The sequence below is a fragment of the Meles meles genome, chromosome 20, assembly GCF_922984935.1.
Source record: "Meles meles chromosome 20, mMelMel3.1 paternal haplotype, whole genome shotgun sequence".
Classification (NCBI taxonomy): Eukaryota; Metazoa; Chordata; class Mammalia; order Carnivora; family Mustelidae; genus Meles; species Meles meles.
The window spans coordinates 18,796,544-18,822,757 of NC_060085.1; the positions used below are offsets into that span (position 1 = coordinate 18,796,544).

Consider the following 26,214-nt stretch of genomic DNA (forward strand, 5'->3'; position numbering starts at 1 on the left):
GAACCCAATACAGGGCTCGTCCCCAGGACCCTGAGATCATGACCTGACCTGAAACCTGGGCACAGTCAACTGACTGCGCCACACAGTGCCCTCCATTCTGGGGTTTTGAGCAGGGGAGAGACATAGTGAGTTCACAGCATCCCTCTGACTGCTGGATGAGAATAGACTGTAGGGAGCAAGGAGGAAACAGGGAGCCTTGAAGAAGCTGAAAGTCCCGGTCAGAGGTACTGGCTTGTATGGGGCACAGAAAAGGAAGTGGTGAGAAGTATTTGGATTTTGGATATTTTCTGAAAGAACCTCCTAAAGGAATTGTTAATGAACAGAACATAAGGTAAGTGAGAGAGGAGTTAAGGAGGATGCTAAGTTTTTGCCTTAATGACTCTAGGTGGATGGTATCCAAGTATTCACTATCTTACTTTTTCATCACTTCTGTACGTTTAAAAATATTCAGTTAAAAAGCTGTGAGCAGGGATGCCTGGCTGGCTCAGTTGGAAGAACCTGAGACTCCTGATTTGGGGGTTGTGAGTTCAAGCCCCATGTCAGAATTACTTAAATAAGTAAAACTCGAACAAATAAACAAAAAAAATTGTGAACAATAGACATGTGGCAGTCATGTCACTGTCATGTCAAGCTGACTTGATAATAATCCTCCTTTATAGTGCTCTCAGGCTAGAGGGGAGCCGGAGTGGGGAAGATGGATGGGCTGTGTATCCTGGGCACAGAAAGATGAGTAACAGGATCAGGATTGGGATTTGACTGAGCCTGGCTGATCTAGAAGTCCTATAGGGGAGTTGAGGGCAAGGAGGAGGCAAGGGCCCAAAGCCTATCTTCTCTATGTCATACACGTTTTCTAAGAGGTGATGGGGAACCATGGAACAGTTTTAAGCACAGTGAAGACATGATTAGATTTGTTTTAGAAAATCTATTTTAGGGGTGCCTGGGTGCCTCAGAGCGTTAAGCGTCTGCCTTCAGCTCAGGCCATGATCTCGGGGTCCTGGGATTGAGCCCCGCATCAGGCTCTCTGCTCAGTGGGGAGCCTGCTTCCTCCCTCTCTCTCTGCCTGCCTTTCTGCCTACTTGTGATCTCTGTCTCTGTGTCAAATAAATAAATAAAATCTTTAAAAAAAAAAGAAAAGATAATCTATTTTAGATGGATGAATTTGTGTTGGGAGAGACTGGAAGCAGGGAGACCAGACAAGAAAGAATTACTGCAGTCTAGGCAAGAGGGAGAGAAGGCATTAAATGAGGCAAGGGTCACTGTTGGATGGGAAAAGTTGGATGGAATCCAGAGGCTAATATTACCAGAAACCTGCAGCAACTCTGGGTTTCAGACACACTGCAACTGCAGTACTCATGGCACCCTGAGGACATATTTGGTCATTATCAGATGTACAGACTGGGAACCAGGAGAGAGGTGAAGCCAGAGACAGAAGCCAGGAAGGCTTCAGTAAAGAAATATACATCCAACCCCTGGAAGACTATACCATGGGGAAATGGGCTGGCCTGTTCGGAGGAGCCCCCAAAGCAGAAGTTGCTGCTAGAGTTTTAGAGGAAACCGAAGAGAGAGTGATGCCTTTCAGTAAAAAGGATGAAAGGGTTAAATGCTGGATGAAGCTAAGGGATTCTAAACACTCCTTATGATTAACTATTAGTCATTGGTGACATTTAGAAGAAGCTTGCCAAGAGTGTTGATGTGGTAGGTTGAGTACTGAACAGGCAGCAAGAAGGCAGAGGCACTAAGAGCAGTTACTTACTGGTTCGAGGAGTTTGGCAGGGAAGCGAACAGAACAAAGACGTAAAGGAAGGTTTAGATTTCAGTGTTTAAGATGAGACTCAACCTCAGCTCCTCATTTCACCAGAATAAAATACAAGTAGTATTCCCTGGGCAAAGTTTTTTCATAATCTCGTAGTAGCACACTTCCTCAACCTTGTTTTTCTCTAGACTCTATCTTCATCTCTGAGCAAACTGAGCTTCTCCTGGTTTACCACACAGATCTATTACTTAACTGCCTCCCTGCCTTGACCCAGGCCTTTACACATACCCTGCCCTTCAGGACATAATGTCCTCCTTTCCTACTCTATAATGTGTGGATGCAAGAGACGTATACTGAGTTGCTTCCACATGCTAGACATTGCCCAGCCAGTGGTTCTTAACCATTTTCAGGGCGGAAAACCCCTGGTATCCCTTCCCCAGAAAAATGTACATAGACATATACAGGCTTGCTTTCAGTCTCATGAGAACTTGAAGCCATCCTTGACCTCAGATGAGAAGTACTGTTCCTAAGCCCTGGAAATCAAATATGGGCTAATCTTCCTAATATCCCTTCTTTGGTCCTTTTTTCTTCTTTCTTTCTTCCTGGCCTCAATTTCTAAGTCTGGCCTGAAATCTCTCCAATCTCTGTACTTGTCATGGGCTTCACCCTTGCTGCCCACAGGGATCTCAAACTCAGGATTCCTGAAGGTAAGTGGCATCCAGAAAAAAAGAACCCACAAGAAATCTTGAATTTATTTATTTTTTAAAAGATTTTATTTATTTATTTGACAGACAAAGATCACAAGTAGGCAGAGAAGCAGGCAGAGAGAGAAGAAGGGAAACAGACTCCCTGCTGAGCAGAGAGCCCAATGCGGGGCATGATCCCAGTATGGGATCATGCCCTGAGCTGAAGGCAGAGGCTTTAACCCAATGAGCCACCCAGGCGCCCCAAGAAATCTTGAATTTAAAAGAGCTTCACAGATGAGCTGAATTAAAGTATGGACACTCCAAGAAGAAAATTAGAAAGCTGAAAGATCAAGCTGCTAAATCTCTTTAAAAGGGCAATGTCAAAAAAAGACAAGCTGAAAAAGAAGAAAGGGAAATTATGGCACAAAGGACAGATTCAGAAGTCCCCACCTCTCTAATAGTATTTCCAGTAGGAAAAGAATAGGGAGAGAGGATATAACCAAAGAAATGAAGAATATATCTCAGTAGGAAACTCTCATCTTTCAACTGAAAAAGGCCAGTGAGAACCAACCAAGATGAATAACAAAAGGCATCTATATGTTCTATGGCAACTTTTCAGAACAAAAGGGAAAAGAATCTTAGAAGCTTTTAGAGTGAAAAAAAAAAAAGGTTATCAAGCAAGGAATAAAAATCAAAACATAGGCGGTTTATCATTCACCATGCTGACTGTAAGACAACAGAAAATAAGTTCCAGGGGCGCCTGGGTGGCTCAGTGGGTTAAAGCATCTGCCTTGAGCTCAGGTCATAATTTCAGGGTCCTGGGATTAAGCCCCGCATCTGGCTCTCTGCTCAGCAGGGAGCCTGCTTCCCCCTCATTCTCTGCCTGCCTCTCTGCCTACTTGTGACCTCTCTCTCTGTGTCAAATAAATAAATAAAAATCTAAAAAAAAAAAAAAAAGAAAGAAAATAAGTTCCAGCTTCTGAGGTAAAATCATTTTGAACCTTCAATCTTATACCCAGCTGAACTAGCATTCAAGTAGCAGGAAGCAACAAGCACACTTTCAATGAAGAAAGAAAAATTTGGGAAGTTTACTACCCACGTGCCTTCTCTTTAGGAATTATTCAGGAATATACTACCTTCAAAAAAATGAATCCAAGAAAGAAAATATGGTAAGCAAAGCAACTTGCAAATCTAATAGTGATCTTTTTAAAAATTTTTAATTTTTTATTAACATATTATGTATTATTAGCCCCAGGGGTAAGGTCTGTGAATTGCCAGGTTTATACACTTCACAGAACTCACCATAGCACATACCTCCCCAATGTCCATAACCCAACCACCCTCTCCTTAACCCCCTCCCCCCCACAACTCTCAGTTTGTTTTGTGAGATTAAGAGTCTCCCTCCTGATCCCATCTTGTTTCATTTATTCCCTTCCTACCCCCCAAAACCCCCGCGTTGCCTCTCAACTTCCTCATATCAGGGGCAAAAATAATAGTTATCTTAATAATCATTGATATTCAACTAAAAATAAGATTCTGGAAGATTCATACGAGATGTGGTACCTGGCCATATCTGACAGTTTTCTGTATATGATGGATTTCACCATTACCTATTCCCAAATTATAGAGGCCAGCATAATCCTGATGCCAAAATCAGAGAAGGATAGCATTCACATAGAAGAAGGAAACCAGAAACTACTATCACTTAATGCATGAATAACAAAAATATTAAAAGCAAAATATTAGCAAATCAATTTCACAAAGTTTTAAATGGGTAAGGTATTATGACAAAATGTGGTTTAAAATCAGTGAATACCAGGGCACCTGACTGGCTCAGTGGGTAAAGCGTGCAACTCTTGATCTCAGGATCATGGGTTCAGGCCCCATGTTGGGTGTGGAGCTTACTTAAAAATCCCATAATGTGGGCACCTGGGTGGCTCAGTGGGTTAAGCCACTGCCTTCGGCTCAGGTCATGATCTCAGGGTCCTGGGATCAAGTCTGGGATCGAGTCCCGCATCGGGCTCTCTGCTCAGCAGAGGGCCTGCTTCCCTCTCTCTCTCTGCCTGCCTCTCTGCCTACTTGTGATCTCTTTCTGTCAAGTAAATAAATAAAATCTTTAAAAAAAATAAAAAAATAAAAATAAATAAAAATTAAAATCCCATGATGTGTTGGGGCACCTGGGTGGCTCAGCCAGTCAAGCGGCTGCCTTCAGCTCAGGTCATGGCCCTAAGGTCCTAGGACCAAGCCCCGCCTACCCGTGCTTTCTCTCTGTCAAATAAAAAAATCTTTGAAAAAATGTTTTAAAAACATTTTTAATGTTTTTATAATGCGGTCATAACACTAGTATAGTAAGGATGACAATCCTATGATCATTCAATAAATGGTAGTAACTATGTAATATTTGTGGTGGACGTGGAGTTGTATGAGCTAGAATCTTCTTCAAGGAAGGCCTGGCTGCCCAGCTGTGGAACACAGTAGCAGACAGCCTCTAGCTCTCAGTCCTTCAGGAGATGCCTTAGCTTCAGATAGGTGCCTCCCCTCTAGGCATACCCTTCCCAAGACAGTCTACACCCAGTCACTTAGCAAGTATACAAATCCAAGTAAGTGAAAGTATGTAAATATCAGCCTGACCTGGTATAAGATACTCTGATAGGCACTGTTCATTCTGTTACAGGGTTGCAGGGTTCTTGTCTCCCAGGGTCAAAGAATGAATCTCATGGACACAAAAGGATGAAGTGATAGTTTATTAAGTGAAGGTGAGAACAGAAAGAAAGTTCTCTAGAGTGAGAGGGGTCCCTTCCAAATGATGTAGTTTTGAAATGTTGGTGAGGTCTGGAGCTGATGACCAAGGAAGAATTCTGGAGATGTCTCTGGTGCAAAAAGGTGATTTTATTAAAACATGGAGACAGGACCCACGGGCAGAGAGAGCTGCACTGGGGTTATGCAGAGTGGCCCATTATATACTTTCAAGCTGGGAGGGGATTAGGGATAGCGTAAGCCTCTAACGAATTTTGGAAGGAAGGTTTCCAGGACCTTGAGGCTAGCTATTGTTAGGAAAAGTCATTTATTACTGTCCAATAAAACCTTAGTCATGAGTCCCTTCAGATGTATATCAGTGGGTCATATGCTTGGGGGATGATTGCCAACATGTATCATGGGGTGGGTAGAGATAAAGGAAGTTTCCAAAGGAATTTTTGTATGTTAAAGAAGACTTACAGGCTCCCAGGGGTTGGGCTACAGTTGCCTTTTACCCTTAGCAAAGTGTCAACATCTAGGCAGTTGAGTCCCTAGAGGAATGTCACTCTGCCTGTTACAAAAACTTGTCAATGGTCTGTAAGTAGTAAGGAAATTAAGTAATTTTTCTCCTGCTTTCATTTCCCACATCAATTCTGCTTCTTGATCCTTCCCTTTACGTATGTTGGTACCTAAGAAATACCTTGCTTTCTCAATTCCATCTCAACATTTGTTTCCAGAGAGTCTGACAAGCAGTAGTAGCACACAATCATTCCTTATCAAAAACAAAACAAAGTTGGGAGGTAACTGGCTTGCTCAGAGTCAGAGGAGCATGCAACTCTTGCTCTTGGGGTCGTGAGTTCGAGCCCTATGCTGGGTGTAGAGATTACTTAAAGAAAAAGTTAAAAAAAATTAAAAAGGAAAAGTACATAGGGACACCTGGTTGACTCAGTCAGAAGAGTGTGTGACTCTTGATCTCTGGGTTGTGAGTTCAAGTTCCACATTGGGTGTAGAGATTACTAAAAACAAAGAAACAAGCAAGCAAACTTTAAAAAAGGAAAAGAACACAAAACTGTAAACTTAAGATTTTAGGGAAACTCCCCCCTTTTTTAAAAGATTTTACTTATTTGTCAGAGAGAGCACAAGCAGGGGAAGCGGCAGGCAGAGGGAGAAGAAGGCTCCCCGCTGAGCAAGGAACCAGATACAGGACTCAATCCCAGGGCCCCAGGATCATGACTTGAGAGGAAGGCAGACACTTAACTGAGTCACCCAGGTGTCCCTGTATGTATGTATGTATATATATATATATATGTGTATGTATATATATTTTTCCACAGCCACACACTCATACACACACACACACACATACACAAACCCTTTTTTCATTAATAAAAAGCTATTATAAATATTATTCTGCTTTTTCATTCAGTGGAAGGTGCACTGTTATCCCCATTTCACAAATGAGAAAACTGTCACAGAGAGGTGAAGTTCCTTGCCCAAGTTCACACAGCTAGGAAGTCACCAAAATGGGATTCTAACCCTGGGCATCTGGCTCCAGACCCTACCTCTCTAGGCCTATAAGGCTAAAGCCTGTGGTTGAAGGCTTTGAGAGGTTTTGAATAGGGAATTGACACATTTTTATACTTTAAAAAGATCTTTCTAGATAACATATAGAACAGATATAGTAGGATGGGTAGAAGTATGGAGACTAGTTAATTGCTCACATCCAGGCACACATGGTGGTGGTTTGTATTAGAGCCAGCAGATGGGGAGAAGTGCCAAATCAGAAGAGATCAAGGAAGTATAGCACTTACAGATTGAATGTGGAACTGGAAAGGGAAAGAAGAGTCAGGAGACTTGTGAATTTTTGGCCCGAGTAAACAGTGAGAGATAGTAGCTTTACTGAGCTGGGACACACTTGGAGAATGACCAATTTGGGGGTAAAATTGAGTTTTGTTTTTGGGACTTCAAATTTGAGTGTTAAGGGGCGCCTCAGTGGGTTGGGCCTCTGCATTTGGCTCTGGTCATGATCTCAGGGTCCTGGGATCAAGCCCCGCATCGGGCTCTCTGCTCAGGAGGGATCCTGCTTCCCCCTCTCCCTCCGCCTGCCTCTCTGCCTACTTGTGATCTCTGTCAAATAAATAAATAAAATCTTTAAAAATTTTTTTAAAAAATTTGAGTGTTAATATGACCTCCAAATGGGCATATTGAACGGACAATTGAATATATTTAATGTGGCGTTTAGGGAATTGGGTAGGGCTAGAAAGAAAAATCTGTGAAGTCATCATTGTGTTGGAGGTCCTTGGGCAGAGACTGGATAAGATTACTAGAGAATGAGTGTAGTTAGAGCAGAGGATGAACACAGAGTGACTCCATTCTCCTGTGCGGTATTCCTCACAGCGATTTTGTACTTATTTCATGATTTCTCTGATTTTTTTCATCTCTTACTAGACCAAAGCTCCAAAACTGCAGGGACTGTGATCTCCTTCCCCCACCATTATATCTAACAACATGGTGCCTGGCCTTTACCTCGGCTCAAAGAATCAAAGGCGTTTTTAAAAGGTGATTTGGCAGGGCGCCTGGGTAGATTAAGCCATGCCTTGCTGCCTTCGGATCAGGTTCATGATCCCAGGGTCCTGGAATAGAGCCCCATATTGGGCTCTATGCTCAGCAGGGAGCCTGCTCCCCACCCCCCCCGCCACGCCTGACTCTCTGCCTACTTGTGATCTGTCAAAGAAATAAAATCTCAAAAAAAAAAAAAAAGGTGATTTGGAGGGGCGCCTGGGTGGCTCAGTGGGTTAAAACTGGTCATGATCCCAGCATCCTGGGATTGAGCCCCCCGCATCGAGCTCCCTGTTCAGCAGGGAGCCTGCTTCCCCCTCTCTCTGCCTGCCTCTCTGCCTACTTGTGATCTCTGTCTGTCAAATAAATAAATAAAATCTTTTAAAAAAAATAAATAAAAGGTGATTTGGCAATATGAGCATAGGAGTTGACTCACCAATTCCATTTCTAGAAATATAACCCCAAACAGGGGCGCCTGGGTGGCTCAGCGGGTTAAAGCCTCTGCCTTTGGCTCAGGTCATGATCCTAGGGTTCTGGGATCGAGCCCTGCATTGGGCTCTCTGCTCAGCGAGGATCCTGCTTCCTCCTCTCTCTCTGCCTGCCTCTCTGACTACTTGTGATCTCTCTCTCTGTCAAATAAATAAATAAAATATTAAAAATATATATATAATCCCAAACATGTTCAGAGCCGTGCAAAAAGAAGTACATCCAAGGGTGTTTATTGTGACATTATCTATAATTGTGAAAAACTAGAAACAGATGACCTGCAAAGGGAGCATGGTCAAGCTATAAATATAGATATATATGTAAATGCATAGAAAGGATCAGACAATGGTAACAACCTCAGATCGGGTAAAGAGAGTTGAAGGAGTTAATGGGAATATTCACATGTTGCTATCAATACTTTTTGTTAATTTTTTACAACTTTAATATATCAATGTATTAGTTGCAGAATTAAAATCAATAAAGGTGAAGGTGAAAGCTGGATGTATAAGATACATATATGTAATATGTGATGGGACAGATTATATTTTCCAAAGATGGCCACACCAACATATATCCCATTCCACATGTTTTTCTTACAATGTGATACAATGTTGGTTTTCCTCTATCAAGGGTGGGGCTTCGTTTCCTTCCTTTGAACCTGAGAGGACATTTGCAACCGCTTGGACCAATAAAATGTGGTAGAAGTAATGCTGTCTGGCTTCAAAGACTAAGGTATAAAAAGAAATACAGCTTCCACCTAGCTCTATTTCTCTTAAGGCACTTGTCCTTGGAATCCTACCCTTGGAACGCTATCAAGAAAACTAGACCAATGTGGAGAGGCCACGTGTGTACGTATTTTGGCTAACAGCTCCAGCTAGGCCCCCAGCTGACAGACCAAAACCCATGTAATATGTGAGCAAACAATGCTTCCCATGATTCCATCTCCTAGCTTTTGAGTCTTTCAGCTGACGTCCCAGACACTGAGGAGCTGAGATAAACCATTTCCACTGTGACCTGTCTCAATTTCTGAACCACAGCGATCATGAGACGTTTATATATTTCATATGCACACATATTTTGAAAAAGTATATATATATACATACACATTTCATTTTTTTTTAAGATTTTATTTAATTATTTGACAGAGAGAGAGAGAGAGAGAGAGAGATAGATCACAAGTAGGCAGAGAGGCAGGTAGAGAGACAGGAGGAAGTAGGCTCTCTGCTGAGCAGAGAGCCCCATGCAGGGCTCGATCCCAGGACCCTGAGATCATGACCCGAGCTGAAGGCAGAGGCCCAACCCACTGAGCCACCCAGGCGCCCCCACATTTCATTTCTTATTCTTATCACTTAAGAGTATATAAAAATTGGGGCACCTGGGTGGCTCGGTGGGTTAAAGCCTCTGCCTTCGGCTCGGGTCATGATCTCAGGGTCCTGGGATAGAGCCCCGCATTGGGCTCTCTGCTCAGCAGGGAGCCTGCTTCCCTTCCTCTCTCTCTCTGGCTGCCTCTCTGCCTACCTGTGATCTCTGTCTGTCAAATAAATAAATAAATAAAATCTTAAAAAAAAAGAGTATATAAAAATTATCTTTCCTTGCTAATAGATGCCTTAGTACTGCATCATTGCTAATGGTTTTCTTATTGTATATTTTACCATAATTCAACAAACTCTTACTTTTGGACATTTTGGGTGCTGCAAACGTTCCCTTTTTGAGTCATGACTCCAAAGCACATATATGTGCACATATCTTTATGATATCCTTAAATATTCCGCCTTCTTTAAGATTTTATGTATTTATTTGGCAAAAAGAGACACAGCAAGAGAGGGAAAACAGCAGGGGTTGTGGGAGAGGGAGAAGCAGGTTTCTCATGGAGCAGGGAGCCCAATGCGGGGCTCGATCCAAGGACCCTGGGATCATGACCCAAGCCAAAAGCAGACACTTAATCAACTGAGCCACCCAGGCACCCCTATTTTGGCGTAATTCTTAAATCTCTATTTCCTGGACAGAATTGCCACTGGCTAAAATATTATTATCAGCCCAATAAATGTTTATGTAATACAGTAATATTGAAAACACATTTGTGGACGCCTGGGTGGCTCAGTGGGTTAAGCCTCTGCCTTCGGCTCATGCCATGATCTCAGGGTGCTGGGATCGAGCCCCACATCGGGCTCTCTGCTCAGCAGGGAGCCTGCTTCCCCCTCTCTCTCTGCCTGCTGCTCCCTATTTGTGATCTCTGTCAAAAAAATAAAATCTTTGAAAAAAAAAAAAAGAAGAAAACATAGTTGAATCTGTGCCCTTAAAAAACTCACCTTTTGGGATGCCCAGGTGGCTCAGTTAGTTAAGCATCAACTCTTGATTTTAGCTCAGATCATGATCACAGGGCTATTAGATTGAGCTTCTGCCCAGGGTAAAGCCTGCTTAGGATTCTCTCTCTCCCTCTTCCTCTGCCCGTCTCTCTCTAAAACAAACAAGCAAAAACTCACCTTTAGCAGAAGACAGGTGAACAAATATGGATAACACGTAGGATTCCAATATATTATATGTACATCCATGTGCTTGACATATGAACAAATTCTCTATTTTGCAATGCAATAATGGTACAGAAAGCTTCCTTTTATTTGCTAGAGAGCATTTATTACCAGTAAACCAAAATGAAAGCTTCTACTTCAGATTTCATTTGCAGAAAATATATTTTAGGTCTTTTACTAGTATTATAATTTAAAGGAATATGTTTTGTCAAAACAAATGAAAGAAGCACGTTCAAGTTTAATAGACTTTTATGTTGTTAACATATATAAAATTCGTAATCCTGCAATTGTTAGTCATTGCTATTAATTTTCACTCCAAATTTATTTGGGCTTTCTAGGATTTGTTTCCTTTTGCAGGAGGAGGGATGCTTTCTAGTATTTGTGCCTTATTTAGGTACATGCTCTGAAACTGTTAGCTGAAAACCATGTATAATACACGAATACATGCATGAAGCAAGAACTAAGTAAGAGCTCGTTACACACAGATATTTTGTGTATCAGTACATACACGACTTGTGTATGGGTGGAAATAGTTTGGGTTATTGGAAGACTCGCACAGCCAGGATGCTCCGTAACATCACCCGCTTCACCCTCGCATTTTCACTTGTGCAGCAGCAACCTGAGGGAGTCTCAGGGGCTTTCTATCCACAACACTTGGCAACAGGTCCTAGAAGTAACTGGCAGTCATAATGGCGCATACTTCCTAAACTGCTTCTAGAAACCGCGTAGCAAGGTAAATGTGGAATTTAAGAAACAAAATCACGGGGCGCCTGGGTGGCTCAGCGGGTTAAAGCCTCTGCCTTCGGCTCAGGTCATGATCCCAGGGTCCTGGGATGGAGCCCCGCATCGGGCTCTCTGCTTGGCTGGGAGCCTGCTTCCTCCTCTCTCTCTCTCTGCCTGCCTCTCTGCCTACTTGCCTACTTGTAATCTCTGTCAAATAAATAAATCTTTAAAAAAAAAAAAAAGAAACAAAATCACGATGAATGGGAAAGCGGGAGACCTGGGTGGGCCAGGCCGCGGAGAGTAAAGGGAAAGCCCGGCCGGGTCTGTGCGGCTGGGGGGCCACCAGGCGGCGGGCTGAGTGCAGGCAGAAATTCCCGGCCCGGCGCGGCGACGTTACAGCCCCAGTTGTTCTTGCACCAGACAGCGGCCGGGAGACAACGGTCCTTTACTACTCCATGGACGTCAGCATGTCGTCTGAGTGCACTACACTCGAATACAGTGAAGCGAGCAGTCCATCAGAAAAACGCTGGTTAAAATTATCCCGGCGGGCGGTGCCAGCGGGCGAAAGCCGGAAGAGACGCCTTGACCACTCTCCAATAAGACGGCTCCTCTCCTCCGCCGCCTCCCACGGCCGTGGGCACCGGCCGTGCCAGGTCACACTCGGGATCGCAGTGCTGGACTGCAGTGAAGAGCCGGCCAAGGGACGATATCACCCAGCACCAGCCCGCGACCTCGGCGACCTCGGGTCGACCCCGGGCCGGAAGTGACGCAACTGCACTGAGCACTTCCGGAGCTGCGGAGACGGCTCCGCGGGAGGAAGGAGCGCGGGCCCTGACCGGCGTCGGCCCGTAGTCTCCGCCGCCGCCTCTGCGCCTGTGTCTGAAACCTCTGGCCCGGCCGGACCCGGTCTAGTCCGTCCGGGCTCAGCGGCTGCGGACTGCGGCTCCTGGTAAGTGTGCGGTGCGGGTCGCGGCCTTGTTTACCCCGGCGGGCCGGGGAGGGGGGGTTGCCTCGCCGCGCGCCTCCCTAGCCCCACCGGGGCTCCGCCTTCTTCGCCGCCCGCGAGGTCCCGGTGCCCCCGGGCGCTGGGTGCCGGTCTCAGCGCCCACGCCGCCCGCGGAGGGGCGGCTGAGGGCTACGACAAGGCGGCGGGCGCCTGGCGTTTCTCGGTTTTTCCTTCTCCCGTCTTCACAGCTCCCGGAGGGGTCGGAGGCCAGCGCCTCTGACCGACCGGCGCCGGCGCCTCTGGGCCCTCCCTACCGGGCGCGCCGGGGATACGCGCCGCCTCCGGGACTCCGCACTCTAGTTATCATTTGGAGCCCTCGCAGTGCCACCCGCGCAGTTAGTTAACGCTCGCCTGCGAAGGGTCCCCCTGCGCGTGGGCTCGGTGTCCTCGCGGCTGTCCCTGCGCCTCGATAGAAACGTGCGGCCCAGGAGCTGCGCCGGACGCTGCTGTGCTAGCCGCGGGAGAGACAACCGTGTTGTCGGATGACTTCACCTCTGTACTGATTGTTGCTCTCTGTCCCGTAGAACTTTTTGCCACAATGGACATATTCTATACTTTTGTTCTTGAGTAGGGTAACTACTAGCTACACGTGGCTGTTGAGCATTTGACTTACGGCTAATGCGACTGAAAACCGAATTTTAGGGTTTTGTTTATTTTTATTTTTTTTAAAGATTTTATTTATTTATTTGACAGAGATCACAAGTAGGCAAAGAGGCAGGCAGAGAGAGAGGGGAGGAAGCAGGCTCCCTGCTGAGCAGAGACACTCCCCCCCACCCCCCCAAGCGGGGCTTGATCCCAGGACACTGAGATCATGACCTGAGCCGAAGGCAGAAGCTTTACCCCACTGAGCCACCCAGGCACCCCTTGTTTAATTTTAATAACCATATGGGGCTAGTGGCTACTGTATTAGACAGGCTAGTATAGTGTAAGGTTTGAAATTAAGTTATTGGTTATATTTTAAAAGTGCTAAGTATTTTTTTTTTTTTTTTTTCCGGAGAGGTAGCCTTAGTAAATGACCATTCAGAGCCAAATGTTATGTCTGGAGTAAACATCTTCAAACTCGCCAAAAAGTTTTCCCGTCAACTTTAAACTGAGAGAGAAGTCTTCAGTTTGGATCCTTTAGCCCAGGGAGGGAGGGTGTCATGTCTCCTCAACATGTGACTTTGGTTCTGGGGGAAAAGTAATTTATATTACTCCTTTTCTGTCTGGGGTGGAGCGATAATATTTAACATCCAAAGGAAATCAAAGCGTTGTCACTAGTTCTTTTAATAAGGCAGTGACATTCAGGCCCCTTTGAACAATGTCAGCACTCTTTTGAGTAGAATTAGGGATATTTAATTTTGAAAAGATTAAAAATTAAGTTTTTATTTAAATCTGGACCTAGAACTCCCACCAAGTATGAAATGACTTTCTCTTTTTTGGAAGGGAGTATGAAGTTTTCCCCTGCTTCTTGACTATTTAGTTAGTGAGAGGCCTTTGGGCAACATCTAAGTTCAAATCCTGGGAAGAAAGCCAGAGAAAGTGGAAACCTTGGTCTTCTGTTTGTTGTGATTCTGGAGGTAGCTTTGTGGGTAGTATTAGGTTCTCTGGAAGGGTGGTGGGGAGTTATAAATCCCTGTAGCCAGTGGATCTGGTGGAAGTATTAATTCTGGGTGATACCGGTTAGCAACCGGTATCCTGGCAAGTTACTTAACCTTTCTGAACTGTGGTTTCCTCATTTGTAAGAAGGGAATTATAGCCAGTTTGTAGGGTTGTGAAGATTTGATGAGAACGAGTCAAACCTGAAATTGGCCCTCATTAAATGAGAGCAAATATTGGTAGTGAAATACTGTAGATGGGAGCAGTATTTATGAATTTTATTTTCCCAGTAAGCAATATCTTAAATAAAAATACAGGTAAAAGAAAAAAGACATTAAGGGGCGCCTGGGTGGCTCAGTGGGTTGAGCCTCTGCCTTTGGCTCAGGTCATAATCTCAGGGTTCTGAGATCAAGCCTGCGCTCCTCCCACCCCCCCGCCTCCCTCTGCCTACTTGTGGTCTCTGTCAAATAAATAAAATCTTAAAAAAAAAATTTTTTTTTAATCAATTGTTCTTTACTGTCTTAGAAATAATCTTCCATAATCATTGTTTAGACCTTGATTTTCATTTGGTTTATATTTACTTGTCCATGCTTGAAGTATTTTTTTGGAAGTTACAAAGTTTTAGTTTTTTGAGAAATCCTATAGTATGAAGAAGTAGACATAAGATTTCTAATTGAGTGAGCAAGTAATACTTACTTAGTCTTACATAGTGAGCTCTGTATCTCTGAGCAGGTCAGATGACCATTGAGTATGTCAGAAGAGAGGTGACAAAGGGGGATTAATATTGCCTAGTGGGCATCCTATTGGGGACATTCTTTATTTCAAAATAATTCTTTCATGAGTAAGTGAGATCTGAAATACTGACAATATTTGTTGTTAAATTATCACTGTGGAAGTTACTTTATACTAAAAATTTCATTTTAAGTTAGTCGCAATTTGCTTTGTGCAACATTTAGGGTTGAAATTGCGATCGTGACTTAAGGAATCTGAGCCATAGGCATAAGGTGGTGGGTTTTCAAACTGAGCGAGGGAATTGGGTATCTATTTACATCACCAGTATTCTAGGTTAAATACTTACTGACTGTTTACTTTGAGCACTTTGTTTTTTAGAAGGCCATGTAACTCTTGTTGTTATTAACTCTTTTCAATATAATGATATACATGTTTCTGTGGGACTTACAAGAAAATAATTTCATAGTTACTCTGCTCCCTTGCTGCTTATCCTTTTAAATGTCTTCACTTGTTAAAAAATAAATTTGCAAAACCCGGGTACCAACATCAAAAATATAAATAGAATTTTCTCTTTTCATTTTAGATGGAAATTATATGACAGACATTTGGGGTGACATCTTGAAAGATCTTCAAGAATTGCAGGTATTTTTTAATTTAAAAATTAACTTTCTCCTATGGGAAAAGTACCATAGTTCATTTGTAATTAGGTGGTTCTGCCATTAAAACAATTTGTTAAAAGTCAAACTGAAAATGTTATTACTGCTCTCATTAACGTGATTTAAAAAAAAAAAACTGGGCATTTATGGTTAGCATGTCAAATCTAGATTCACTGATTTTCTTTTTTTAAGATTTTTATTTATTTACTTATTTATTTGACAGAGAGAGAGATCTCAAGTAAGCAGGGGGGGGGGGAGCGGCGGCGCAGGGGGGCGCGGGGGAGAGGCTTCCCGCTGAGTAGAGCAGAGAACCCAATGTGGAGCTAGATCCCAGGACCCTGAGTTCATGACCCCAGCCAAAGGCAAAGGCCCAACCCTCTGAGCCACCCAGGCGCCCTGATTCATTGATATTTTATTTTTTTTTAAAGATTTTATTTCTTTGACAGGCAGAGTTCACAAGTAGGCAGAGAGGCAGGCAGAGACAGTGAGAGGGGGAAGCAGGCTCCCCGCCGAGTAGAGAGCCTGATGTGGGGCTCCATCCCAGGACCCTAGGATCATGACCTGAACTGAAGGCAGAGGCTCTAACCCACTGAGCCACCCAGGTGCCCCACCGATTTACTGATATTTTTATAATAAAAGGTGGTTCTGTGGTCCTTTACCTATTCACTACACGTTCTTTTTTTTTCTTAACACGTTCATTTTAATGTGTTTTAATTTTTATTTTTTGTCTTAATTATGGTTGATTTTTTTCAGAGATTATCTTTTTTCTTTCCCCCAGATTTTTTATGTATTTATTTTTTTAGAGAGAGAAATCTTGCCCAGTGAGACCGGGGGAGGGGCAGAGGGAGGAAAGAATCTCAGGCAGACTCCCTGCTGATCTCAGGACCTTGAGATAATGACCTGAACCCAAATCAAGAGTTGGACACTTAACCAACTGACTGTCCAAGCCACCCCCTTGAAAGCTTATCAGTTTCAAATAGACTTTATATATACCTTTGTATTTAATCTAGATTTAGCTATATAAGTTATTTATATGCCATCTAATCCAGATGCTCTTGCATTTTAAAGTCTTAAGAGTTTTTACATTTAAATCACTATTCAAGTGGTGCGCAAAGGGACGCCTGGGTTAAGATGTCTGTCTTCAGCTCAGGTCATGATCCCAGAGTCCTGGAATTGAGTCCCAGATCCGGCTCTTTGCTTACTGGGGAATCTGCTTCTCCCTCTGCTGCTGCTCCCCCCCACTTGTGTGTGCGCGCGCTCTCTCTCTCTCTGACAAATAAAATCTTAAAAAAAATAAATTACTGTTTAATATTGTTTCTTGCAGATGATCATTTGAAATAGTACTTGTACAGAAAAGTTAATGGGTATTTGCCCAAATCTTCTCCGTATATTTATAGTTTTCCTTCACAATTGGATCAATTTCTTTGTGTTGAAGTACCCCTTTTAAAGAATCAGTAGAATCCTTTAAAACTGAAAAATCAGTTAACTATTGCAGACTGGAGGAGGGTGTTGAAGAGCTTTGTGGTTTTTGTTTTCCTTACTAACCATGCACCTGTTTTCCAGATATCTCAGAGTGATGTCTGTGATACAGTGTGGTATTCTTTTCCTAGACATTATAGTAGAAACGAACCGTGTCATTTGTGTACTGTGTCACTAGTGAGTGGGGCATAACTAGCAAAGAGATTTTAAATTTTGGTAATTCAGCCTTAAGGTTGCTTCCCTGGTGGGTCTTCAGCTATGAGATGTGCCTCTTTCTTAAGGACTCCTGTGGGAAGGATAAGTCCTTGGAAATTTGACCCTTTGACATGGAGTAGATAGCCTTCCTGACTCTTTCATTCCAGGCCCTTCATGTGAAGTTACCATTATTAGGTGCTTCTGCCCCTCAAGAAAAGAATTTCCCTTAGATAGGCCCGGGCAGGGAGATGATGGTGATGTTTCCTATATGAGATGAGAGTTGGAATAGGCCATAATGGGGATAGGACCAGGCTATACCGTTTTGATTCTTCAATGGTTACTATTATAACTCCTCATAGTGAAAGTAAGTAACACTTATTTTTTTCTTTTCCTTCCTTAGAAGACAAAAAACACTAATGCATTTGAGAAAGTGGTAAAGTTTGGGGGGAGGGGAAAAAACTGCTTTCCTGATCTGCAACTTGGCTGGATGCTAAGATGTCTGTGGACATGAATAGCCAGGGGTCTGACAGCAATGAAGAGGACTATGACCCAAATTGTGAGGAGGAAGAAGAGGATGAGGACCCTGGGGACATAGAGGACTATTACGTTGGAGTAGCCAGCGATGTGGAGCAGCAGGGGGCGGATGCCTTTGATCCTGAGGAGTACCAGTTCACCTGCTTGACCTACAAGGAGTCCGAGGGTGCCCTCAATGAACACATGACCAGCTTAGCCTCTGTCCTAAAGGTGAGCAGTGATGTCAATTCCAAGTATAATTCCCCCAATTAAATCTAAATACAAGCTTTTGCTAACTGATGTCTCCTCCAGTTTGATTGAATGAGTGGCGCTGTAGTGAAACCAAATTTAGGATATGTGTTGAATTAGTCGGACCCATTTGATGCTTTACTTTGTTTTCTAAAATATGCATATTTAAGGCCCTCAAATTCTCAAGTTACTAAAAATTAGGAATGATGGAGTAGATTCAGGATAGACTGGAAGTACATAGAAGCAGAATTATGTAGATTAACATGGTTTCAGAAAGTGAGTCTTATGAAACTTAATGAGGTAAGATATGATTAGCCTCAGAATCACCATCCTCTATACAACCATGTGTGAGTTTCTGGCAAATGTCTTGAGAGGTACCCAGGATGTACCTTGAGTAATCAGTGTCTCTGGGCTAATTGAATTCCATTGTTTCATGTACTAATGTCTAATGTTGAAAGAGATTTTAGTTTGTGTTTCCTTGATTTGGGAGGTATTTTATGGAGATTTTAGAGTTCGTTATTCCAGCAAGAATCTCATTTTTACCACTTAAATTAGCTTGCTTTTCAATCTTGCACCTCAGGCCACTTTTTGTCCTTACCATGTACGTTTTGTGCTATGTAAGGCTAGTACGTAGTACACTCACATAAAACACTCTGTACAATGAATATTTCTATGTTCATTTAGACAATTTCCCAGCATGTTTCTTTCTCCTCTAATGTTGGCCATTATGTGAAACTGGGGACATTTCTCTTATTTCACTGGTTTCACTGCCCTTCCTTCAAGAACTGCTATATGGATCTTGTTATCTGCCTAAATCGAAGGTCAGGGGAACATTGGCATGATTTCAACCAAATGATTTTCTTGTTGGTATTTAAATGGAAGTAACTAAGGTGTGCCATGTGTGATTTCTATAAAAGCTGCTTTATCTATTAGTTTAGGGATTTTTTTCCCCCAGGTGGTCAGCAGAGGCTACCTTATATTTGGATGTTCAAGGCTTTATTAGCAGCTAGTGGGAAGTTGAAATCTAGAGCTTTTCTTGTGACTCCTTCCTGGAAGGGTTGCAGACTTCTTGTCTTGTAGTCAGTAGAAAACTTTCAAGATTGAAGACCCATCAGAACCTCTGGATTTGGGATTTCTGCCCCATAGCTTTAGTAAAGCTGCTGGGACCTCTGTTTCCAGAGGACATTTCTGTGGTGGAAAAGACATCAGATCTCTTCTTCACAATGCACACACCTCTCTGGTCAACTAGTTTCTTTTGCTTTAACCATATTGTCAGGTTATGCACAGTGTTGGTATTTAAAATTAGAAAAGGTGTTGTCAGGTGTGTGGCTGTGTGTTGACTAAGTTCATCAGATGTTCTTATCTATGCATAAACATCCTGTTCCCTCTGTGCTACCTTTCCTACCCTTCTGGGTGGGCCCAGATGCCTGTCTTCATTTTTTTTTTAATTGTGGTAAGCCATACATAACATAAAACTTACCAATTTTACATTTTTCCTTGCTGTTAAGCTGATAACAGGGTTAGGCCTCTGGAAAGTCTTCTCCCCATAGAAAGCCCTCCCTTTCCTCCTTCAGAGTGCCTTCAGAGTCTAGCTTGTACTTTTCCTGGGTAGCCTTCTTGAGATTCCTGCAACACAGTGGTTGTACCCTCCTTTGTTCTCAGTGCCTGAACATTACAGCTCCTGTATGTACTAGAGGACATCTTGCAGTCTTTGGACCGCTTACGTTGTTTTACCTTTTTGTGTATTTTTGCATGATCTCTCCGACTAGATTGTCACTTCATAGATGACAGAAACTGCTTTATACCTTTTCTCCCCCATCATTTCTGTCACAGTGTTTCATCCATAGTAGGTGTTGAATAATTTTTTGGATACTGTGAATTTTGTCATCTGTTGATGACAGTAGCTGATGCTGTTGGTATGAGCCAGATTCCGTAATCCCCCTAATGTACATCCTTCTCTGCTATCAGGAAAAGGCATCATTCTGACCCTCAAAATCATGAAAAGGAGGGAAACAAACTTGGTATAGAGATGAAGAAATAAAAAGAGATAAAGTTGAAACACAAGGAAAAGGTTAAAGAGAAAATGAGGCAAAGGGGAAAATAATCCATGAAAATTTAGATCACGGTAGAAGATAGATTTTTCCCCCCCCCTCGCTAGGTCTCACTGAGAAGCATGCTAATAACCATTTTCTTTCTGCGGCTAGGGAGCAAAGGTTCTGGCTCTTTTGGTGGGTTGGCTGTGCATAAAGGGACTCAGTGGTGTTTTAAGTAGTTTGGGAATTTGACCGAAGAGGCTAGGCAAAAACAGCTTGGTTAAGACTAGAGAGGGAATCACATATAGTCTTCCTTTTTCAGGCTGGCTAAAAACTAACGTTTCATTTTTGTAATTAATATTTTATGAGAGGGAATAATTTAAGTGCTGCATTTACGGAATGGTGTTTATTGGTGCTTTGGCTATTCTAGCTCCCCTGTTGCATGTTTATCTGAGAGTAGAGATCAGTGGTGATCATCCAGATTACTACTGATGTCCCCTGATGATCCTGGTGTTGTTTGTACAACTCTGTGACATATTGAGATATTTCATTCTTTCATATGATTTAGGTGCTATTTGGCTGGTAGGAAATATGACGTGTATGTGGTTTAAAGTTAGAGCCATATGGAACAGTCATTTATGAATGAAAGCTAAGTTTGAGGACTAGCTTGACTTTTTCACTGATACTCATGTCTGTTTCACTTGTTTTGTTTGTGTGTTGGTAGTTACCTATGGATGGGGCATTGTCTGGCATAAAATTAAGCCTTTTGTTGCCTTTTGAGATTTGATGTCTCTTGAAAATTAAAATTCCTACTGTCTGGGACACTGGGTTTTTGGTTTAGTGAGGGCCCCTGGTGTCAGGGTAACTTCCTATACATGTTAAAACAAGTCCGTGAGTAAGATCATTAATTGAGAAAGGAAAGTGTCCAGGAAATCAGATTTAAGGGCTAAGGATAGACAACAGAGAAAATGAATATTTGTTGGTGGGGAGCTACTGTGTTTAGATAATGGCAAAATGGAAGCTTTGTTTTTAGAATTAGCTATCATCTTATACAGATGGGATACAGTTGACGCTTGAACAGTGACGGGGACTAAGGGTGCCAATCCCCAAACTGCCAAAAATCCACATATAACTTTTGACTCTGCCAAAACTTAATACTAGTAGTTTACTATTGACTGGAGGCCTTACCAATACCATAAACAGTGAGCACATATCCAGTATATTACATGTATTACATACCAGATTCTTACAATAAAGTAAACCAGTGAAAGAAAATGTTAAGAAAGTCATAAGGAAGAGATATTTACTGTATTGTAAAAAATTTGTGTATAGGTGGCTCTGTGTGGTTCAAACCCATGTTATTCAAGTATCAACTGTAGTCAGTAGAGATTAGGTGATTGTCAGGTGGGATACATTGTAGGGGGGAGAAAATCTATGACAAATATTTGTTGTGATTGTGTAGGTCTTTATGTCTTAAGGAAAGTCTTTAAGGAAAACAAAGCTAACTTTTTAAAACCCTGTCTTTTTCTTTAAAAAAACAACAACAACAACCCTGTCTTTTCATATGAAACTCACATGAAGATTATTTGATTATCTTACAGATGAGAGAGGCCTTTTCTGGTAATAACAGACATTTTTATTGCAAAATACGTAGTAGTTAGCCAAGAAGAATTTTGTCGTTCAGTGAATCGTGTTTGTTACTGCTGTTCTGTGAAACTCCTGAGGCATTTGCTATCAAGCTGCTCAGGAAGGGGCTCAGCCCAGATAGCCCAGGCTGACTTTTCATTAGTGATGGGCCAGAGGAGTCTTCCCCATGCTACTCTCTTCCTCTCAGCAGTGTGCCAGGGGTGTGGGCAGGAGAGGAGGAATGTGGTTCAGGTCCCCACCCAAATGCATAAAAAAGGAGAAGTAGTAGTCCACTTTGGGCTAGATCCAGTCTAATGGAACAAAAGTGAGCTCTCTGAGCTTTGTGTTGCAGGAGAACCTTGAAGTTGGAGTAGAAGGGCAGTGCAGGTCACAGCAGTCAAGTCCAAGCCCCACAGGTCCATAAGCATGGGGATGGGAAAGTTATGTTCTGAGCTAGAGCAGGAGACTAAGAAGAAGTAAGTATAGGTTAAAGGGAGTAAAATGTAGAGGATTGTGAATGCAGCCTGGGGTGTCTACTATTGGATTTTTTAAACTTCTTCATTGCTGAACTGCGCTGTTCACTTTTTAAGCTTTGTGTTCCTCCAGATAGGGTTGGAGAAATAAGCTGGTTATAATGAGTGTTTTTACTACAGTTCTTGCTTTATGAATTGTTGTATTAACTGCAGTAGAGCTGGGGAAACTGTTACATAGAATACTTTATTCTGCCACCCTTTTGCTTGAATTTATTTTAAAATCTAGTGTTTGATATTCAGCAAAATGTGGCTGGAAAATCTTTTATGATTCTTCTTCTGTGGATCATTTTTCCCCTTTGTGGATGAATCATAATTAGTTTTCAGAGCTTTTGACTCCCAAGTGCAGAAGTCTTTATAGTCTCATGTTCAAAACAATCTCATTTCTATGCATTTGGTACTGGTAACATGAGCAATTGATGTTTTTCACAAAATACCTTATATTTAGTCTTTCTCTTAAGTGGCACCAAGTTTTTGTATAATATCTGGAAAAGACTTTAATTTTGCTTATTTCAACTTTTTTGTATCCTATGTGATATAGAGGGATTTTAGACCATTTTTATTTATATATTTGTTCATGGTAATTGTTGTTTTATTACTATTAATGGGAGTATCCTCAAGCTGGGCCTGGCAACACTGAGTATTTATGCTGAGCAGCCATCTGATTTCTATTTTTATGACCTGATGTCAGATTTCTTTGCATGCCTGTATCTCAATAGAATCTAGATTAAATTCCTGTGTTTCAAATAGTTGGTTGTTAGTGGGTGTGTCATACTTCATGACGTTTAGTCTGGAAATCTGATGTGCGTTTTACTGATGTACAGATTTATTTTTAAAAGGGAGATGAAAAATGTCCAGAGTGACGTTGAGAATTGCCTAAGTACAACTAGTGCTACAGTTGTCCCTGTCTTGCCAGTTTAGTAAGGTTATTGTCATCACTGACTTTGTGTGCTCATTGTGCACTTGGCACCACACACATGTTTACCGCCTTCCAGAAAATAAGCTCTTAATCAGATTCAAGAACGGCTTTCATTCTAGGCTTTTTCTTGTACTTTCACATTATCATACAACTGATGCGTAATCAAGGGGTGGTCTTATTTTATTTCAGGATTTATTTATTTTAGAGAGAGAGCACACAAGCAGAGGGAGGGGCAGAAGGAGAGGGAGAGAATCCCAAGCAGACTCCCTGCCAAGGCCTACAACAGGGGGCTCAACCCCAGGACCCTGAGATCATGACCAGAGCCAAAACCAGGAGTCAGCCACAGGGTGCCTGGGGCTCACTTAAGCGTCTGCCTTCAGCTGCCTTCAGTGTCTGCCTTTGGGTCCTTGGGCTCCCTGCTCAATGGGGAGTCTGCTTCTCCCTCTCCTCTGTATGTCCCTCCCTCATGTTCTTTCTCTCAAACAAAAAAATAAAATCCTTTTTTTTTTTTTTTTTAATAAAATCTTAAAAAAAAAAAAAAAGGTCAGGCACTCACCTGATTGAGCCACCCAGGCGCCCCCTTAAGGGGTGCTTTTAATCCTACATTTGTGTTCTAATCCTTAACTTATTTATATTTAACCATTTATTGTTGAGGTATTACTACAGTATTTGAAGAAGAAATATCCTTCATAATTCCTTAACCTAAAATAAAAGTTTTCTTTCTTGCTTATAGTCCTGCAGGTCTTACCGAAATTCATACATAATATTACTGTGCTTCAATTCATTCATTTAACCAATATTTAGTAAGTACTTACTATGTGCCAGGCACTGAAAAAATAGCATCGAACAACATAGATAGGTCCCTTCCCTGATGGATGTTAGATTCTGGTAATTGTTCTGTACATGTATTTTTATATTTTGCTTTTTTCTTATACACAGGCATGCCTCAGAGGTATTGCAGGTTTGGTTCCAGACCACTGCAATAAAGCAAAAATCACAATAAAGCAAGTCAAATGAATTTGTTTCCCAGCACAAAAAAAAGTTGTATTTATGCTATACAGTTGTCTGTTAAGTGTGCAGTAGCAACGTGTCTATAAAATAATGTAAATATCATAATTTTAAAATAACATTGCTGAAAATTGCTAACCATCACCTGAGCTTTCAGCAGGTTGTAATCACTGATTACAAATCACCATAACAAATACAATAATAATGAAAAAATTTGAAATATTGCAAGAATTACCAAAATGTGACACAGAGACATGAAGTTAGCAAATGCTATCAGAAAAATGGTGCTGATAGACTTACTTGATGCAGGGTTGCCACAGACCTTCAGTTTGTTTTTGAAAACACACATACACATAAAAACAATATCTGTAAAATATGGTGAAATAAGGTGGGCCTGTATTTTAACTATTTCCCCATTTTTACTTCATCCTCATAAATTACTTTAAATGGCTGAGTATCACACCATCATATTGAGCCATAATTTGCTCAGACTTTTTCCATTGGGCATTTAGGTAAGTACTTATGTGTTACAGTTCTTGGGGACTGGTTATGTTGCTGTGAACACTTTCGTAAATGTGGCCTTTGAGTCTCTTGGCCCTTGGCCAGAGCTTTGGCCAGGGGTCCGATGGTTGGACTCCCCATTTCCTTTTTTGCCATTTAATATAATGTGACCTTGGGCAAGTTCCTAACGTCTCTAAGCTTCAATTTTCTCAACTGTAAAATAATAATAAAAAGACGTCCCTTGCTGCAATAAATGAGATAATGCATGTAAAGTGCCTGGCACATGAATGTTCAAACAAATGGTCATGGTGGAGGCAGGGCAAGTGCAGAACAGTGGGATTGTTACTTTCACATACTTACTGCAGTTCCTTAGAACACACTCTTAGGACTGTGCATTTTCAGTTGCAGGCTAAAAACCATGTTGAGGAAGGTTCTGGGTGGCATATTGCTGATGATGTCTCTAGTGTGCATGTGGTAGATGGATCGTGTACTTTGGATTTTTTTGTCTTCATTCAGAGCCTCCGGTTCCCTTCTCCTGGGGCTCACTGATAAGAAAAGTAAAAATAACACAAAATGAATTTTAAATTGGGACCAGGAAAAGGATGCAGGGGAATATAGCTTGTCTGTTATTCCTACATTTTTGGTTGACTGCTGTGTTTGGTCTTAGGCCTGCATTGATAGAACTACTTAATGAAGTGCTTGGTTAATTGGGGGTTCTTATTACTGGGGCATCTCCTTACTTTCCTTTAACTTGTGCTCTGTCCCATTCTCCCCTGTTTTGTTTTGTTTTACTTTGCCTTTGCCCCTACTGCTCTAGGAAAAATTTCACAGATTAGATTTCTCTGCCCAAAAGAGGAAAGAGTTATAGGAAGGATTTGAGAAAGGTACAGAGTAAGAAACAGGAAGCTTCTCGTCTTGCTCTTCCTAAAACGTGTCTGTCCTGTGGCTTGATTACTCAAATTGACATGAATTATCAGAATTTGAAGCTTATTTGTGTTCCCTTTTCTTAGAACTGTCACAAATCTTTATACACATGAAATGGTTTTACTGTGAAAACCTCGTTATCAACCAGAAATGGAGAAAAACACAGGGAAAGTGAGCAAAAGTTTGGTTTAGAGATTTTAATAGAAAGAATTGTTCTTACGATCATCAACAAAGAGTGGTCTCCATCTGGCAAATTTGCCGTCTTTGACTAGTGGTTCCTTTCTTGGCCAGTACGTGCTCTAGTCATTCTCATTTCTTTTATCCCTTAGTTTAGGCTCTTATTTTCCAGAGTCTGTAGATAGCTTTGCCTCCTTTTAACAAGAAATAACTCCAGTGCCATCAAAATTAGCTGCCTGGGGACACCTGAGTGGCTCAGTTGGTTAAGCGGCTGCCTTCGGCTCAGGTCAGGATCCCAGCGTTCTGGTATCAAGTCCCACATCCGGCTCCTTGCTGGGCAGGGAGCCTGCTTCTCCCTCTGCCTCTGCCTACCACTCTGCCTGTGCTCGCGTGCTCTCTCTCTCTCTCTCTAACAAATAAATAAAATCTTTAAAAAAAATTAGCTGCCTGAATTCTCTCTCTCTCTCTCTCTGTCTCTCTCTTTTTAAGATTTTATTTATTTATTTGACAGAGATCACAAGCAGGCAGAGAGGCAGGTGGGGGGCGGGGTTGAGCGGGCTCCCCGCCGAGCAGAGAGCCCTTGTGGGGCTCGATCCCAGGACCCTGAGACCATGACC

General features: G+C 42.2%; 1 protein-coding gene across 2 annotated transcripts in view; it reads left to right on the top strand.

Moving 5' to 3' along the window:
* The first annotated feature begins 11,737 nt into the window (after positions 1 to 11,737).
* The window catches only part of ARIH2 (ariadne RBR E3 ubiquitin protein ligase 2), a 50,984-nt gene continuing 36,507 nt past the window's right edge, over positions 11,738 to 26,214 (top strand). Inside the window, exons 1-3 of one of the 2 annotated variants that reach the window (XM_045990942.1) lie at positions 11,738 to 12,420; positions 15,371 to 15,429; positions 17,518 to 17,861. In XM_045990942.1, coding sequence (XP_045846898.1) covers positions 17,613 to 17,861 — 249 coding nt within the window. In that variant the 5' untranslated portion in view covers positions 11,738 to 12,420; positions 15,371 to 15,429; positions 17,518 to 17,612. Of the gene's footprint in view, positions 12,421 to 15,370; positions 15,430 to 17,517; positions 17,862 to 26,214 lie in introns of those variants that run through there. The other variant, XM_045990943.1, reaches the window with a different exon arrangement.